The sequence below is a fragment of the Histomonas meleagridis genome (genome assembly GCF_020186115.1).
Source record: "Histomonas meleagridis strain 2922-C6/04-10x chromosome Unknown contig_104, whole genome shotgun sequence".
Lineage (NCBI taxonomy): Eukaryota > Parabasalia > Tritrichomonadida > Dientamoebidae > Histomonas > Histomonas meleagridis.
Window position 1 is genome coordinate 132,586 of NW_027150750.1, and position 15,459 is coordinate 148,044.

Sequence of the window (15,459 nt, forward strand, 5' to 3'; positions counted from 1 at the left end):
GGAATAACTATAATATGCAAGTGTAATCAAAGATATAAGAAAATGAAGTATTATTATTATTATAAATAAATGTTAAAAAGAAATTATTTAATAAAATTTGTACTTTATTTAAAAATATTCTGTTAATATTTGTGCACTCCCCAAGGAGAATTCTTTGAAATATTTGACACTGCATTAAATATAGCAACATATTTGGGATATCTTGTTGCTAAATTACATCTTGAACGAAGAAATTTATATCAAAACAGTTGGGATTTATGTATTTTATTTTTAATTCATATGAATAGACACAGAATCATAATATAAATCTACCAGTACATGTATAATTGCATCTAAGAAGTTTATACAGAAAATGTTAAATTAACTTTTCTAGTTAGTAGGAACATCATATGATTATTTGAAAAATTTTGGATTTCAATCTAAATTTATTAAATGCACAGTAATAAATTTTTTCTCCATGAACACTGTTTCTATATTTGCTTCATTATAATATTTACAACAAAATATTAAATTGAAGAATAACTCCAAACGAATTTACATTTCAAATAAGTCAACAACATTCGACACGATTTTTTAATCAAAAACAAATACAAGAGCGCCACTCACTAATCAGAGTACACGTATTTTCCGCCCGCACTTCTCGATCTTTGCTTCACTTCCTGCTGCATTCTATATCTATTCACGGCGTCATCATCAGGCAGCAGTATGAATGGCAGCGGCGGCACCGCCTCATCGAAAGTGTTCAGCAACGACATTTCCATTTCTGGGAAATTATTTTTTTGTATTTTCTCCTTTTTCTTTTGTTGTTTTCTCCCTTTTTTCTTTTGCTTATTTATTATTCTTTGCGTATTTTGCACGTTATTACTATTATTCGCATTAACATTTTGCGGATTATTACTATTGACATTATTCGAAACTTTCGGCTTCTTATCTTTCCAATCCAATTTCTTCACTTCGAATGGTAACTCGCCATCAAACGGAAGTATTATTTCCCCATCTTCATATATCGCTGGTCCTCTTCTGTTCTTTTCTTCAGACAACGGCCCTTTCATTCTCGTTGCGTATATTGCAGCTTTCGCTTCGCCGTTCAAACGCACCAATTTAATGATCGCGTTGAAGTGGAACGAGCGACGAATGTTATGTATATAAGGGAAGTTATAACCATTTAAATCTATAACAATATCAATGTTTGTGATAGTGAAACATGAAAGTGGAATTCCATCATCTGCTTCAACTTCGTCAGTGTGCAACAAGAACCCAGGCAAAAAGATAATAAATGACCCGTCATCTAATGGCTTTTTGGTGTGTAAATGTCCATCTTCGCCGACATAGAGTTCGGCAGGTTGCGGCTCTTCATCGAGAATTGTCATCGTCGAATTCTCGAAAAACTCAGTGGTGGACTCACTATGATATGAATCAATATGACTGACTTCGTATTCTTTGTCAGTGTATAACAATTTCATTGTTAAATGTTCTAAGCCAGATAATATCATTTGCTTATCACAACCAGTTAAAGTACTTAAGGAATCAATAAAGACTTTCCAGAATTGCCGTGGACGATTAAATAGAAATGGTGCAAAAAGATGAAAATATTTCGTGATAGTTGTCTTGAATGAGATTTCTTGGCGATTTAAATCATGCTCAAGTTCTGCCTTAAGAGAACCTTCGGGAATATTGGAGAGAAACTCATGGCGATCAAAGTCAGTGGGTATGGTATGAATGTGGTCGGGATATGAATCATCAAATTTGACATCTGGTATCGTTCGTGTATTAATGTCACCTCCGCAAAAAGAACAAATAAATGGTTTGGGAATAATGCCGTAATCTATGTCTTCACATCGCTTATGAACCCACATTTTACAGATAGAACATTGAATTAATGGCTCAGTATAATCATTATTCTTGTTACATTTACAACATATCTTTTGGCCACGACAAAATGGACAAAGATATGGTTCATTGGGCGATAAACGGGCAACATTTACACATATTCCATGAAGCCAAAATTCACAAAATTCGCATTGAATAAGATATCCTTCCGCATGGGTTTCCCCACAGACACAACGAATACCATATTCACCGGTTTCAGTGTCTTTGAAATAACATGGTTTTGGAGGATTCATCTCTGTCAATATGGCTTTGTTATTTTTGATCTCAGGTATAGGAAATGTTCGTACTGGCTTTTTTACTTGATGCACTGGTTTTTCATGTTTAACTTGGAATGGAATAGAGATTGTTGTTGGAACAGGTAAAATATGAATGTTTTGAGAAACCTGAGGGTATGTTATAGATGGGTTCGTATGACGTTGAATATTCGGGATTGGAGGAAATGGATAATAATTTGTTTGATGTGAGTAGGAATTGTTCATATTGATCATATTCAACTGCGGATTTATTTGTTGAGGAAACATCTGTCTTATGTTAGCTTGGGGCATTAGAGGATTAAAGTTGGGCGGGACATATCTGTTCATTAGATCTGTTACTGAATTGAGCGATTTAACCGAAAAATTGATTCAAAAATCTAATGAAAATCAGAAAAATTTTCGAAAATATCTTTTTAATAAATGAATAAAATGATACAAAACTCATATATTTAACAGCTAAAAATATAGCGAAAATTATTATTATCAAAATATTCCAAAATGTTAAGTTAATCAAAGGAAGTGAAGGAATTAATTTCCATTTACGTTTCATTTTCAAAAAAGTGAAATAAAATTGAAAAGAAAACCGTCGAATTTCAAAAGCTTAAGATTTAAGCAAAAAATTCAAAAAGAAAAAAGATTCTAGGCCAACGAATTTAGCATTTGAAGTTGTCACATGCCAATTCAAGGAAGTAGAAAACCATCTTTCCATCCTCTTCTCTGGCAAACATTAAGTAGTCATCAGGATCACCAGATTGACCCATGTAAACTTCGAAATCTGCGAAGTGCTTGGCAATGAATGATACAAACTTCTTGGCATTAGCCATGAATGTATCAACAGCTCCTGGGTTTGATTGTTCAAGTTGCTTCTTACGCATTGGCATGAATTGTTTGGCCCAACCCATGAATGCGGCCTTCTTCATGTCATATGGTTGAAGGTTGAAGTTTTCTACGATATCAATGACTTGGTATTTTGAGTTTGGATCTTCTTCATCAGCAAGCTTGTCGATGTAACGGGATTCAAAAACTAAGCATCCAGCTTCTTCATTTGGTTTTGATGGATAAGCATCATTGATCATTTCGTCATGATTCACTGGAGATTCGTAGAGCCTCATTCTACAAAGTGAAGGACCTCAGCATTCAAAATTTCAATGTGAAGTTCAACTTTTTGTGCATAAAAAGTGCTATGGGTTTTGGTCGGACACAAAAGTGCTAAAATCTTTTCTTCTGAAAAAGTTATTCTTTGTTAGTTCACACACGCTGTTGTTTGCTGTTAAAAGCTGTATTGCTACAAAACATAGTAATTTTCATTAAATAAAGATTTTCTATTTGTGAACTATAAAAAAATTGGAAATTTTAAGTGATCATTATTACTTAAAACATTCAATTTTAAAATAACAAAAGATGAAAAATCTTTTATACAATGGACAAACAACTCATATATGAAGTCGTAAAGATAAATTTTCTCATTTGTTGAAAATTGTCTCTACCAGTGTAAAGTCAGATGATTTGATCGGTAACCGAAAGTGTTTGATTAGAAAAAGACTCTAAAAAAAATAAAAACATAAAATTCGCACGTTTGCCTTTTACATATTAAATCTGAAGTAGTTGCTTGATTTTCGGATCTGCATCTGGATCATTTAAATGTTTTGATGAATACATAATTGTGCTTATTAATCCTGTTTGACGAGGAGTGTAACCAACTAGAAATTCCATACCTTCTCTGACATGAAAGAACGAATTTTGTAGGAAAGCACCTTCTGGGTTCAAATGATCAATTATTAATGTTGATCCTACAACGCAACGTAAACACAAAATTTTTGCTCTTTCCGCGTCAGGAGAACTTTCATTCATTGCAATTGAGGTACAAATGTCAGCAACAGATCCTAAAAGCTTGAGAAGCATCTCAAAATCATGAGAACCAGATTTATATTTTGAACGAAGAGCTTCAATAACATCATTAAGCATTGGCGATTGAGCTGCCCAGAATATTGTTGAGTAATTTGAGTTATTTATAACATCTTCTAATTTTGAATTGAAATTATGAGAAGCTGCATTTCTTCTAAAAAAGGCTAAATCATTAAGGAGACCTGGTAAGGTTAATTTTATTTCGTCAAACCTGAGGATTATATCAAAACATTCTGCAAAACATCGAGTAATTGCAGGTGATTTTTCGAAAACGTCAGTTGTTCCTTCGCTAATGAGTTTTAATACCAAATGGATTAAATTTGTGAATTTTTCTGTCACAGTTTTAGCAAAAGAATAAACTTCCATTTGTAGTAAAATATTTGGATAAACTGTTTCCCATGCAGTTTCTTTATTTTCAGGGGTTGGGTTTGTAAGGGAGTTTGCAATTAATAATTTCCCGTCCTTATAATTTGAGAATCTAGAAAAGATTGATGCAGAAGGATCAGATATATTTTTCATAAAATCATTAAAAACTTCCCTTTCATTATCACCTTTTGGTAGTGCCTTTTCCAAATTAATATAAATATTTGGTAAGGAGTTCTTTGACAAGGAAAACAGCCCTCCCATAGCTGATAGTTTGGAAAAACTTTTTGAGGTTCGATCCCTTTGAATATTTTAAGTGCACATTCAAAATTGCGGCTTTTTGATAGATATAAAATTTTATATTTTTTGAGATAAATTACGCCTCAAAAAAGTTATAAAAACAAGTTAAACCCTTAATTACTCATTAAAACATAATAGCGCAAATCCAAAAACTATTGTATCAAAAATAACAACAACCAATCGCTTTACAAATTCTCATGCGAAAAATGTATTCATGAATGGGAACTCATCTAGTATCTCCTTCGGGAAGCTATTCTGTATCCATTCGTTTGGCATACTTTGGAGGAGGTCATCAAAATTTCCTTGATATGTAATTGAAATTGGCTTAAACTCAGCATTAGGTTCGAGCCCAAAATACTTACAGAACTCATTAACATCGTTTTCTATGGGCATCATCTCGTCCGGCTTTTGCAATTCCATTATTTTGAGGACTGTGGCCGGATTAAGTTGTTTACAAATGTCAGCCTTCGACTCCGGAGAAGCGCAAAGTGTCGTAGCCATCATTAAAACGGACACAGCTTCTCGGAATAATGGAAGTGGTGTTTGATAATCGCTTTCAAGAATTGTTAATAATGTATTCCACTGAACAGCATTACTAAATAGGCACCTGGAAGGAGTCTGTACTAAAGATTCAACAAGTTTAGCATCAACAACGCATTTGAGTTGAGATATGATAAGTTCAATAATCTTCGATGAGGCAGTAATTCCATTTGATACTTCTTTAACCTTATCAACAAAGCCTTTAGCTAGTGTTTCCACATCAGAAGACAGGCTAATAATGCCACTTCTAATATCAATAAATTGTGGAGTAATGGAATTGATGTAAACGTCAAAGTTACTGGATACAGTCGGAGAAAAGAATCCAACAAAAGTCTTAACTCTATCCTGATCAAGTCTAAGATCAGTTTGAATACACGATAGAATATTAAGAGAAACTAAAAATTGTTCTAGAAGAGTCCAATCCTTAACAAGGACTGATTCCTTATACAAAGTATTAAAGTGGGTAATGAGTTGGAAGTATTTTTCATCATCAAAAGCAGTTGGCTCGAAAAAGTTCACATGAGTGAAAACCGAAATAACCGCCGAAACCGATTTCGGGGTGGACGAAAAGTTGAGAGGGGATTCTTCCCATGTTTTGGAGAGAATGGACGTGATTAAGTTAATGGCATGTGGGAGCGGATCGGTCTCTTCTTGCTTGGGTTCGCTTTGAATGGGATCTATAGGTTTTGGGGATGCTTTTGATTTTTGTGATAAAAATGCACTTAATCTGCCACCAGCTGCAACATGATCTTGTGCAATGTTAACGCTTGCATGCTTAAGACGGTTTCGAGATGATTGACGAGATGGATGGGACCGAGTAAATTGTGCTAAATCATTTCGCTTTTCTTCACGCTCTTGATGTCTTTGTTGGAAGAACTTGTTGATTTTTTCTTTGTCATCTGGTGAAACTATATCACTGACATCCCAATCATCTTGAACATCTGTAGTAAGTTGGATGGCTTCAGACATTGAAGTGAGGTTATCATCTGTGTTAGTGCCACTACCTGCAAGACCGGTCTGATTTGATGATGATGAAAAAGTCATTGTTGCATCATTTTTTCCTGAATGTGGCGTTTGAATTTGAACATTAATCATTTTTGGACCTGTTGTATTATAGAATTGACTAACATCTACTTCAAATTTACCAAAAATTTTCTTTTTCCCGGATTTGAAGATAAACACCGTAAAATTAATTATTTTTGGACGAACTGAACCTGATGACGTTGCATACATTGTTACCTTACAACGAAAGTGTTTTTCAAAAACAACTTCTTTTTCATCATTTGCAAATGATTTTTCGGTATATCCTACAGATCCATGCCTTTTCCATTCAATTTGAAATGGCTCTTTGTGTTGTTTTTCGAGTTTCAAAGTGTGGAACGTGAAATTAATAACAGTTGCATAACGCTTGTATCTTGACATTCTCCAAACTCTTTTCCAAAAGTGACAGTTGACTTGACTCGAAAATTCTCGAAAAGTGACAACACTAGCGTTTCTTGAAGAAAAATCAGACAAACATAAAGAGATATCAGCATGTACTGCATAGCAAAATAGCAAACAATTTTTTTTTAATGTTTGATGAAAATTATTATTATGAATTATCATGAGTTAATATATCAATATTTTTTGTAAATTTGAGAAATATAATTTTTGTGTTTTGTGTGATGTCTTACATTATTCATCGAACAGTTTTGAGCCTATTATTTGATAATAACAAAGATAAATTTTTATTATTTTTGACACATGTGTCGAAAGCGAATAATTGTGGGGAAATTTCGGGTAGAATTCAAAAATTGAATATTTTTTGGTCATATATTCAGATGTTTATAAAGGAGCCGAAATTTTTTTCTCGATAGGGATATCAAGCATTTAAAAATATCAAGAAAAAACAAATACTTTTACCAAATAACATGATGTGTAATCCATTCACTATTATTTCTATTTCAATTAGTTAATTATCCAATAAATTATTCATTTTTATAGGAAATTATTATTTGAATTGTTGCATAAAATGTATTCATCCAAACTTTATTACTCTGTATCAATAAATTGAATTAGTTAATTGAATATAGTTGTTTTTTAGATGTGTTTAACATGGAATTATTGATCAACAACGAAACCGTTTTATTTTAAAAGTTTATAAAAAACTGTAAGTAATAAATTGTTAACGTATTCTAACGAAGTTTGTGAATAAAGTTGAAGAAATCGAAATTCGGCCAAATTTTTTGAAATGAGCGCCTTTATCAAGAAGCTTTTTGGATGGTTTTCTGGTGAGGCGCCAAGCCCAAAAAAAGTAGTTCCTATATCAGATTATCGAAATACATCAAGAAACTACTTTATTGATCCCATTCGACTACAATTAAAGAATAATACACCAAGGTGTGACATTGCAATCCAAACTATTGACACAAGTTCAAAATTATCAGATGTAGCAATTGGAGAAGATACACCAATTAAAAGAATTCCGATTGAAAAGAATGGAAGAAAAATGAGAACAGGAAAAAGCGAAAAAAGCTTAACACAGAAAATGAAAGATCAAATAGAAGCCAAAGAAAATACTAAAGGCATGCCATTTGTTAATTCATTTCCAAAAACTTTTTCATCTAATACACAAACCTTAGGTTCAGACGAAAATCAACAAACCAAAGAAGAACCATCAAACGCATCATCCCAAATTTCTAAATTAGATTTACCACTTCAGCCAAATTTGCAATTTGGGCTGAACAAACCAACTGACGAAAAGCCAGCCACTGCTTCCACAAGTTTCTTCGGCGCATTAAATGGTGCAACAAATTTGAATTCATTTACTTCACTCCAACCAAAAGCAGATTCCGCCGCCAATAGCAGTGCACAAACAGAAAACAAACAAGAAGCGCAGCCTAAGCCATCTTTCTTTTCATTCCCAACTCCTGAAGCTAGCAAAGAAACTAAAGATAACTCGACAAAGAAAGAGCTTGAAACCAAACCAGTGACAGAAAATAATATATTTTTCACTCAAGCAAATGAAACTAAAGCAAATGTTGAAACCAAACCAGTGACAGAAAATAATATATTATTCACTCAAGCAAATGAAACTAAAGCAAATGTTGAAACCAAACCAGTGACAGAAAATAATATATTATTCACTCAAGCAAAAGAAACTAAATCAAATGCAGAAACCAAACCAGTGACAGAAATTACTTCATTATTCACTCAAGCAAATGAAACTAAATCAAATGCAGAAACCAAACCAGCGACAGAAAATAATATATTTTTCACTCAAGCAAATGAAACTAAATCAAATGCAGAAACCAAACCAGTGACAGAAATTACTTCATTATTCACTCAAGCAAATGAAACTAAATCAAATGCAGAAACCAAACCAGTGACAGAAAATAATATATTATTCACTCAAGCAAAAGAAACTAAATCAAATGCTGAAACCAAACCAGTGACAGAAATTACTTCATTATTCACTCAAGCAAATGAAACTAAATCAAATGCAGAAACCAAACCAGCGACAGAAATTACTTCATTATTCACTCAAGCAAATGAAACTAAAGCAAATGCAGAAACCAAACCAGTGACAGAAAATAATATATTATTCACTCAAGCAAAAGAAACTAAATCAAATGCTGAAACCAAACCAGTGACAGAAAATAATATATTTTTCACTCAAGCAAATGAAACTAAAGCAAATACTGAAACAAAACCAGCAACAGAAATTACCTCATCATTCACACAAACAAATGAAATCAAATTTGATTCCACAAAGAAAGAGACTGGAGCAATGCCAATAACAGAAAACATATCATCATTACCACAAGCAAATGAAATCAAACTTGATTCAGCTCAGGCAGCCGCAATGAAGGATCCAGAAGCGTCTGCAACAACAGCAAACGCAAACGACGCTCCAACGACCGAAAATCGAGAAGAAGCGCACACGCAAGCTGCAAGCGAACAGATATCTTCGATTCCAACAGCAGATACAAACAACCAGAACATACTCACAGAAGATAAGCCGACGTCAGACGCAAATAATGGGACGAAGTCTGGGGGTTGGAACGGCACGTTTGAAGTGCCGACCTGGAGCGGAAGCGCTTCCGCAGAAAGTGGGTGGGGCGCGCAAAGCTCCAGCGCTGGATGGGGAGATTCATCATGGGGCGGGTCCACGGGCGAATTCTGGGCCAGCGGCAATACCGAAGAATCGGTCGGCTGGGACAGCAATAGTAGTGGCGACTGGAACAGCTCCAATTGGGGCAACTTCAACGGATCAAGCTCATGGGGAGTAGATAATGCAAAATCAAACACCAATTGGCGAAAATAATATTTATCCAATAAAATAAGATAAAGTGAACTTTTTGGTTTAATTTTTTTTGAGTGTGAAAATTATATCAAAGAAATGATATCCATATTTGTAATTTAAAATTTTTGTTTAATATTTTATTCGAATTAATGAAATTAATTATTAATAATGGTCACTAATGGTAAATTATTAATTTTACATAAAAAATTATAATTCAAGTAAATAAGTTGTTTTTACTCAAATAAAATTTTTGTTTGGCAATTATTATATGTTTAATCAATTTTTCTTTACAAGTGACTTATAAAGAATTTCATGATCATATTCATGGGCATTCTCAGGATCATATACTGTTGGCGATGTTTTGTGTTGAACATACTTCATAGAGCTGAAGAATGAGCGGCCAATGACATTTTCCTTAAATATTGATAACATAACACAATCAAGTTTTTGTTTCAAGGTGATAAGTTCAACAGCTTGTAAGAGGAACCTACCAAGTCCTTTTCTAAAGTACTTTGGTTCAATTTGGATGTCGTATATAAAAGAAGATGATTCTCCATTTTCAAGTTCAAAGCGAAAATGAATAAAGCCAATAGGTTCTTTGTTAGAAAAGGCAATAAGGAACCTTGCCGATTCATGTATAAGTTCACCTTCTTTTGAATCTGGATTCCATCCCCATGTATTTTCATATATTGTTTTCATATTTGTCTCAATAAGCTTAAGCGCCCAATCTAAAATTCCTTCTGGAAATTTGTTAAAAGCAACAATTTCTGCACTGAGTCCGTTTTTGTTAAAATTTTTGAACATTGGAACAAGTGTTAATAAATCTTCTATTTGCTCACATTCTTTGATTTGTTGACGTTTTCGATTTAACATTTCTGTTTCTTTTCTACGTTCTTCCTTTCGTGCCTTGGCTTTGCTTGTAGACATTAAGATTTAACAAGACCACCAAAACGAACGTTTATTTGATAAACGGTTTTAATTAATAACGGCCGACGTGAAAGATGGAAGAAGAAGAAATAATTACAGAAGAAACAATAATAGATGTTGTGGGTGTTATACCTGCTCACTTGAAAGAATTCGAGAACATTTCAATTGATTCAGTTTCACCATCTAATATATATGTTACTATCGATGGAAACAAACTTAAAGGTAAAATAACAGATACCATCGAAACAAACCTCTTCTTTGCATTAGACCAAGAAACGCAAAATGCAACAGTAATTTCTTCTGCTGATAAAACAGTAACACTTGAAAATATATTTTATGTTCCAAAAGATGAATTTACTAAGCCATTTGTTCCAACAGATGCCATTAAAAAACCAGAGTGAAAGCTATTTGTGGTTTAAATATTGAAATAAATTTTATTAATTCAGCCAAATTGTTGTAATTTACTTTTCATTTGTTGAATGTCAACACCGGTGATCGATGCTAATTCTTGGATTTGTGAGCCTTGATCTGCTTTAAAAAATTTAACATGAGGAATAGAGTTAATACCAAAATGAGTTGTTAAATCACGGTGCTCATCAACATTTATTTTCACAAACAGTGTCTTTGGGTTTTCTGCAGCAAGAGCTGGTAAATGATCGCCCAACCGGTTACATGGTGGACACCATGTTGCAAAGAAATCTACAACAACAAGACAATTAGCTTCTGCTATTTGCCTATTCAGATCTTCAAGCTTACCGCTAAAAATAATGAGGTTGCTGGGTGTTTCAACCATTTCAAATAATTCCTTTGATCATTAACGTTCGTTTTGACCGTTTTTTTTATAATAAGAAATAACGTGTTTTTATAAATGGAGGAAGGAAAAAGAGAATATATTTCTTATAATAAAAAATTTAAACCAGGCTCTGTTGGTGTAAAATTAACATTTGCTCCAGATGAAATGGCTTTTAGCAGAGAAGATATGCCATTAAAAGCAGCTATTGCAAGAAGAGATGTATTGTTAACATTACAGCCACAAGTTGATGGAGTATCAAAAATTCCGTGGAATGGAGATGTTCATGTTTCTCATATGAAAGAACCTTATAATCCACATACAATTTATGTTTCTACAAAAAATGAAAATGATCCTGATTTCAGAAGAGATTTTTATGATCCATCTCTTCCTTGGGATGCTGCAACAACTATTGATAAAAAAAGAGAAGCTAAACAATTTCAAAATTTTACATTAAAGTCCAAGGAAAACACAATTAAAAAATCACAACCATTGGTGCAATCACCTTGTCTTGTCAAAAGGCAAAAACAATATGCTAAGAAGATCAAAGAAAATGGAATTCCTGCTGCACAGCCACCACCACAATTTGTTGTTCACAAACCAAAGATATCAAATGGATCTAAGAAAATCATTCGTAAATCAGATATAATACAGAGATACCATGATGGAACATATTCTTATTGTGATGCTCTTGGTGGGAATGCATGGTCCTGTTGTGGAAATTGTGATAAAGATTCGCCTGGATGTAGGAAGAAAAAAATTAACCAACTCACAACATTGTATGATTAATAAACTTTTATATATCAAGATTTCATTTTGAATGTAAACAATGCAAAAAGTGGGTTCTCTTCATTGAAATATTTAACAGTAACTGTTAAATTGCTGATCCTATGACTCTACTTCGGCCAACAAGTACAACACAAAGAGAAAAATCAAAAGCCATAGAATTCACAGCAAATTTAGGATTTCCACATGATAGAACTCATCTTCCTTCCAGTTGTTCAATTAATCGTTATGCATTTGAGTTATACTTAGAAAATGTTCAAAGACCAGAACTACTTAAAGCTCTTTCATCAGATCATATTGAACATGGGTTTAAAATTATTGCAGAGGCATCAAAGCAAGAAAATCTTAATGATTTACAAACCCTCATTAATCGAATATTTATATACGCATTTCTTGAAATTTTATATTCAGACAAGAACGAAAGAGCCACTCTTTTTATTCAACGCCAGTCTCATTACACCACACTCAGTGAGGATACACTTCGTCAACTTTCGAATATAAATATTGAAATGACAGATTCAAGTACAACTATCTTCGAAAATATAATGGAACCAATGAATTGTTCCTTTGGGGCAACTTTTTACAAAAATTTAGACTCTTTTATTGATGAATCCACAGCTCCCGCAATTTCACATCTTCTCAAACCTTTCTTACATTTCGACTCCGAAACAAATTCTTCTGTATGTGAGAGGTCAAAAGTTTCTTCCAATCGAAACCCTGAGCTGTGGGGACAAAATCCAAATTTCACTCCGAATTTTTTCGAAGAAATCAGTTTCTCACGCGCCAGCACAAATCCACACTTATGTGCTGCGTTTAGGATGACACGTGACATTCCAACACTGATTATTTCGAGACCAAAATTTATTGCTCCATTATTACCAACAATTACATGCCTCAACGCGCCAAAACATGTTGAGTGCGTTGCGTTAGATAAAAGTTCTCCTTCGTTTGCATACTCTGTGGGTTCGGAATTATTTTATTGCAAATGCGGAGAAATGATAAAATTAAGGTGTCATACTGAGGCTGTTTCATCATTAGCAATAAGTGATTGTGGAGAGTGGTTACTTAGCTGTGATATAATAGGAAATGTTCGTATTTCAAATCTAAAAAATTTTGATAGGTTCTGTGAATACAAAGAAACATTATCATGCCCAACTTCAACAGCATTTGCACCAAAGATCCCACATCAATTTGTTGTTGGGACACTCAATGGTGAAATATATCTATATGCAACATCAAGAAGACAGCCTCAAAGGCTATTAATTGGCCATTCCGCGGGAATAGTTTCGGTTTTGATTCATCCAAATTCAGAATATATCGCTTCAACTTCGATGGATGGTACAATTCGAATTTGGAGTATAACATTGGGCTGCTGCGTAAGATTATTCAAGGCTGCTGGTAAGACCCCTACTTCTTTAAGATTCTCCCACTCAGGAAAATGGGTAATGTCGACTTCTTCAAGGGGGAACTTAACGGTTTTGGACATAGGAAGTGGCAAAACCGTCAAGACGATCAAACCGTCAGATCATTCAATTGTTGATGCGGTTTTTGTGGCCAATGATAAACTTGTTGTTTGCTATGATAAAACAGGGAACTTCTGGTTTTGGGAAACGCACGAAACTTATGGTGCTCAAGTGGCGTCCGTTAGAATCGATAGAATAAGAATAGCTTGTATGACTGGTTTAGATGGAGATGAAATCAGATTGGTTGGATGCAACAAACAATAGCAGAAGTAGTGCCTTCAGTTAGTTTTGTTAGTTAACATTGTTTATATGTTTTGAATGTTTTTTAAAATAAATATGAATGAATTTTTTTTTCAAACCACAAAAGAATTTTTGTGCTTTTGCCATAGATAGCAAGAAAAACATTTAATTTGTTTCTATATATCAATGAATTTAGTTTCTCTTCAAAGAGTTTAGGTACTGTCACTTTTGAAAACCAAAAAATTCACAGAAAAAGTTTGTTCTTATTAAAATTTTTCAACAGTATCACCCTCACTTTTTGAAAGCAATTGCTTTCAAATTATTTGATGAAAAGTGCTGGATTCTATTTTTGATAAGCATCAGACAGAAGTAACTTTTGTAATTTCTCGTTAATATTTGGTCCAACAAAACATCATGTCATTCGATAATGTATGGTATACCTTGCAAGGTTTTTCTCTTCATTAGTATCATATCCTTTGTTGCTCTTCTAATTTGCGTGCTAATGGATGACCTAATCCTTGCGGTTTATATACTGTGAGTAAAATATTTGGTTCAAGTGGATCTGCTGGTTGTGAATTAACTTTATCCAAACCATCCGTGACGACCGTTACATCATTAAAATAGCCAATTTCTAAAGTTTACATTTTATAAAATTTACCAACGTTGGTTAAAAAGTAACAAAAATTTCCCAGAAAAATTTGAATAATGTCATTTCAAATAATAACTGATTCAAATTTTGAGTGTCAATTCGATTGAAAGAAACGGTCCGGAAATTCATAGCCCCCAAAACGTTTACCAAAATTGGATGGAATCCTCTCAATTTCCATAACTTTTCACTTTATGTTACAAACGTCTTTAAAAACGTTATCGTTGGGAACGAGCATTGAAAACCATTCGTTTTTTGACGGTTTTACACAATTTCTTTTTGTCCGATTTGAATTTATTCATTTTGTTTAATGTCCAACAAAAGGCAAGAACTCTGTCAGCAAATCTTAAAGTTACGTCAAAAGCAAGAAGGATTGAAAAAATCAATCACAGACCTTGGAACAAGGAAAAAAAAACTTATTTCATCTTATAATTTGCTCAATAGTGTAATTGATGCAAAGGTTTCTTATCACATCCTAAACAAGTTAAAGAACACCCAGATTGATACATGTACGAAATCATATAAGGAAGAAAAGGAACTTCAATCATCATTAAGAGAAAATTTATTTGACTTATCAAAGAAAAGAGTTTCAACAGAAAAAAAGATCAACGCAGAATTTAAAGCAAGGTCAGCAAGCATAGAGCACCTTGAAGAAGTATGTCTCAGAGAGTTCCAAACTCGAACAAGTTATCACCAATTAATCCACGAACTCTCAAAAGAGCTACAAAAGGTTGCCAAAAACCCAGAGCTCTACGTCAAAATCGAGGAATGCTGTTCAAAGTGTAGCGATTTTTCATTAAACATATTGAAAATTCAAAGAGAACTCGATGGTCTCAAGACAAGATCAAAGAAACTACACAACGCTCTCAAGTGCAAAGACAATGCCAAAGTTGTATCGCTTCCCAAACGAAAAATCAGTCCAATAATTCAAACATCAAAGCTTGTACAAAATGAAGAAAAGATAAGTGTTTTAGCTTGATATTAACATTCATTCTTTTCCAAAATTGTTTTAAGTAAAATTCCACATTAGTAAAGTTTCCTAACAAAAATTGAGGGAAAATTTTATCTAA

The 15,459-nt window shown here is 33.4% G+C and overlaps 11 protein-coding genes across 11 annotated transcripts; 5 read left to right on the forward strand and 6 right to left on the reverse strand.

Annotated features, from left to right (window-relative positions):
- Positions 1-605: 605 nt before the first annotated feature.
- On the reverse strand, positions 606-2,369 carry GO595_000515 (PHD-finger family protein; the record flags this gene model as incomplete). Its single annotated transcript, XM_067918355.1, has 1 exon — positions 606-2,369. The coding sequence occupies one exon, from the start codon at positions 2,367-2,369 to the stop codon at positions 606-608; it is 1,764 nt and encodes a 587-aa protein (XP_067779295.1).
- Positions 2,370-2,797: 428 nt separating this feature from the next.
- Positions 2,798-3,256, reverse strand: GO595_000516 (translationally controlled tumor-associated; the record flags this gene model as incomplete). The annotated part of the gene is made up of 1 exon (XM_067918366.1): positions 2,798-3,256. One exon carries the CDS (start codon positions 3,254-3,256, stop codon positions 2,798-2,800), a length of 459 nt encoding a protein of 152 aa, XP_067779296.1.
- Positions 3,257-3,734: 478 nt separating this feature from the next.
- GO595_000517 (DUF1394-domain-containing protein) lies at positions 3,735-4,676 on the reverse strand (the record flags this gene model as incomplete). The annotated part of the gene is made up of 1 exon (XM_067918377.1): positions 3,735-4,676. The coding sequence occupies one exon, from the start codon at positions 4,674-4,676 to the stop codon at positions 3,735-3,737; it is 942 nt and encodes a 313-aa protein (XP_067779297.1).
- Positions 4,677-4,907: 231 nt separating this feature from the next.
- GO595_000518 (uncharacterized protein) lies at positions 4,908-6,485 on the reverse strand (the record flags this gene model as incomplete). Its single annotated transcript, XM_067918388.1, has 1 exon — positions 4,908-6,485. One exon carries the CDS (start codon positions 6,483-6,485, stop codon positions 4,908-4,910), a length of 1,578 nt encoding a protein of 525 aa, XP_067779298.1.
- Positions 6,486-7,482: 997 nt separating this feature from the next.
- GO595_000519 (cardiolipin synthetase (plasmid)) lies at positions 7,483-9,558 on the forward strand (the record flags this gene model as incomplete). The annotated part of the gene is made up of 1 exon (XM_067918399.1): positions 7,483-9,558. The coding sequence occupies one exon, from the start codon at positions 7,483-7,485 to the stop codon at positions 9,556-9,558; it is 2,076 nt and encodes a 691-aa protein (XP_067779299.1).
- Positions 9,559-9,813: 255 nt separating this feature from the next.
- GO595_000520 (N-alpha-acetyltransferase 40) lies at positions 9,814-10,464 on the reverse strand (the record flags this gene model as incomplete). Its single annotated transcript, XM_067918411.1, has 1 exon — positions 9,814-10,464. The coding sequence occupies one exon, from the start codon at positions 10,462-10,464 to the stop codon at positions 9,814-9,816; it is 651 nt and encodes a 216-aa protein (XP_067779300.1).
- A 74-nt stretch (positions 10,465-10,538) lies between these two features.
- On the forward strand, positions 10,539-10,865 carry GO595_000521 (uncharacterized protein; the record flags this gene model as incomplete). Its single annotated transcript, XM_067918422.1, has 1 exon — positions 10,539-10,865. One exon carries the CDS (start codon positions 10,539-10,541, stop codon positions 10,863-10,865), a length of 327 nt encoding a protein of 108 aa, XP_067779301.1.
- A 41-nt stretch (positions 10,866-10,906) lies between these two features.
- Positions 10,907-11,257, reverse strand: GO595_000522 (Thioredoxin family protein; the record flags this gene model as incomplete). Its single annotated transcript, XM_067918433.1, has 1 exon — positions 10,907-11,257. One exon carries the CDS (start codon positions 11,255-11,257, stop codon positions 10,907-10,909), a length of 351 nt encoding a protein of 116 aa, XP_067779302.1.
- A 75-nt stretch (positions 11,258-11,332) lies between these two features.
- Positions 11,333-12,043, forward strand: GO595_000523 (uncharacterized protein; the record flags this gene model as incomplete). Its single annotated transcript, XM_067918444.1, has 1 exon — positions 11,333-12,043. The coding sequence occupies one exon, from the start codon at positions 11,333-11,335 to the stop codon at positions 12,041-12,043; it is 711 nt and encodes a 236-aa protein (XP_067779303.1).
- A 101-nt stretch (positions 12,044-12,144) lies between these two features.
- On the forward strand, positions 12,145-13,767 carry GO595_000524 (Transcription initiation factor TFIID subunit 5; the record flags this gene model as incomplete). Its single annotated transcript, XM_067918455.1, has 1 exon — positions 12,145-13,767. One exon carries the CDS (start codon positions 12,145-12,147, stop codon positions 13,765-13,767), a length of 1,623 nt encoding a protein of 540 aa, XP_067779304.1.
- A 932-nt stretch (positions 13,768-14,699) lies between these two features.
- On the forward strand, positions 14,700-15,368 carry GO595_000525 (uncharacterized protein; the record flags this gene model as incomplete). The annotated part of the gene is made up of 1 exon (XM_067918466.1): positions 14,700-15,368. The coding sequence occupies one exon, from the start codon at positions 14,700-14,702 to the stop codon at positions 15,366-15,368; it is 669 nt and encodes a 222-aa protein (XP_067779305.1).
- Between the last annotated feature and the right edge of the window lie 91 nt (positions 15,369-15,459).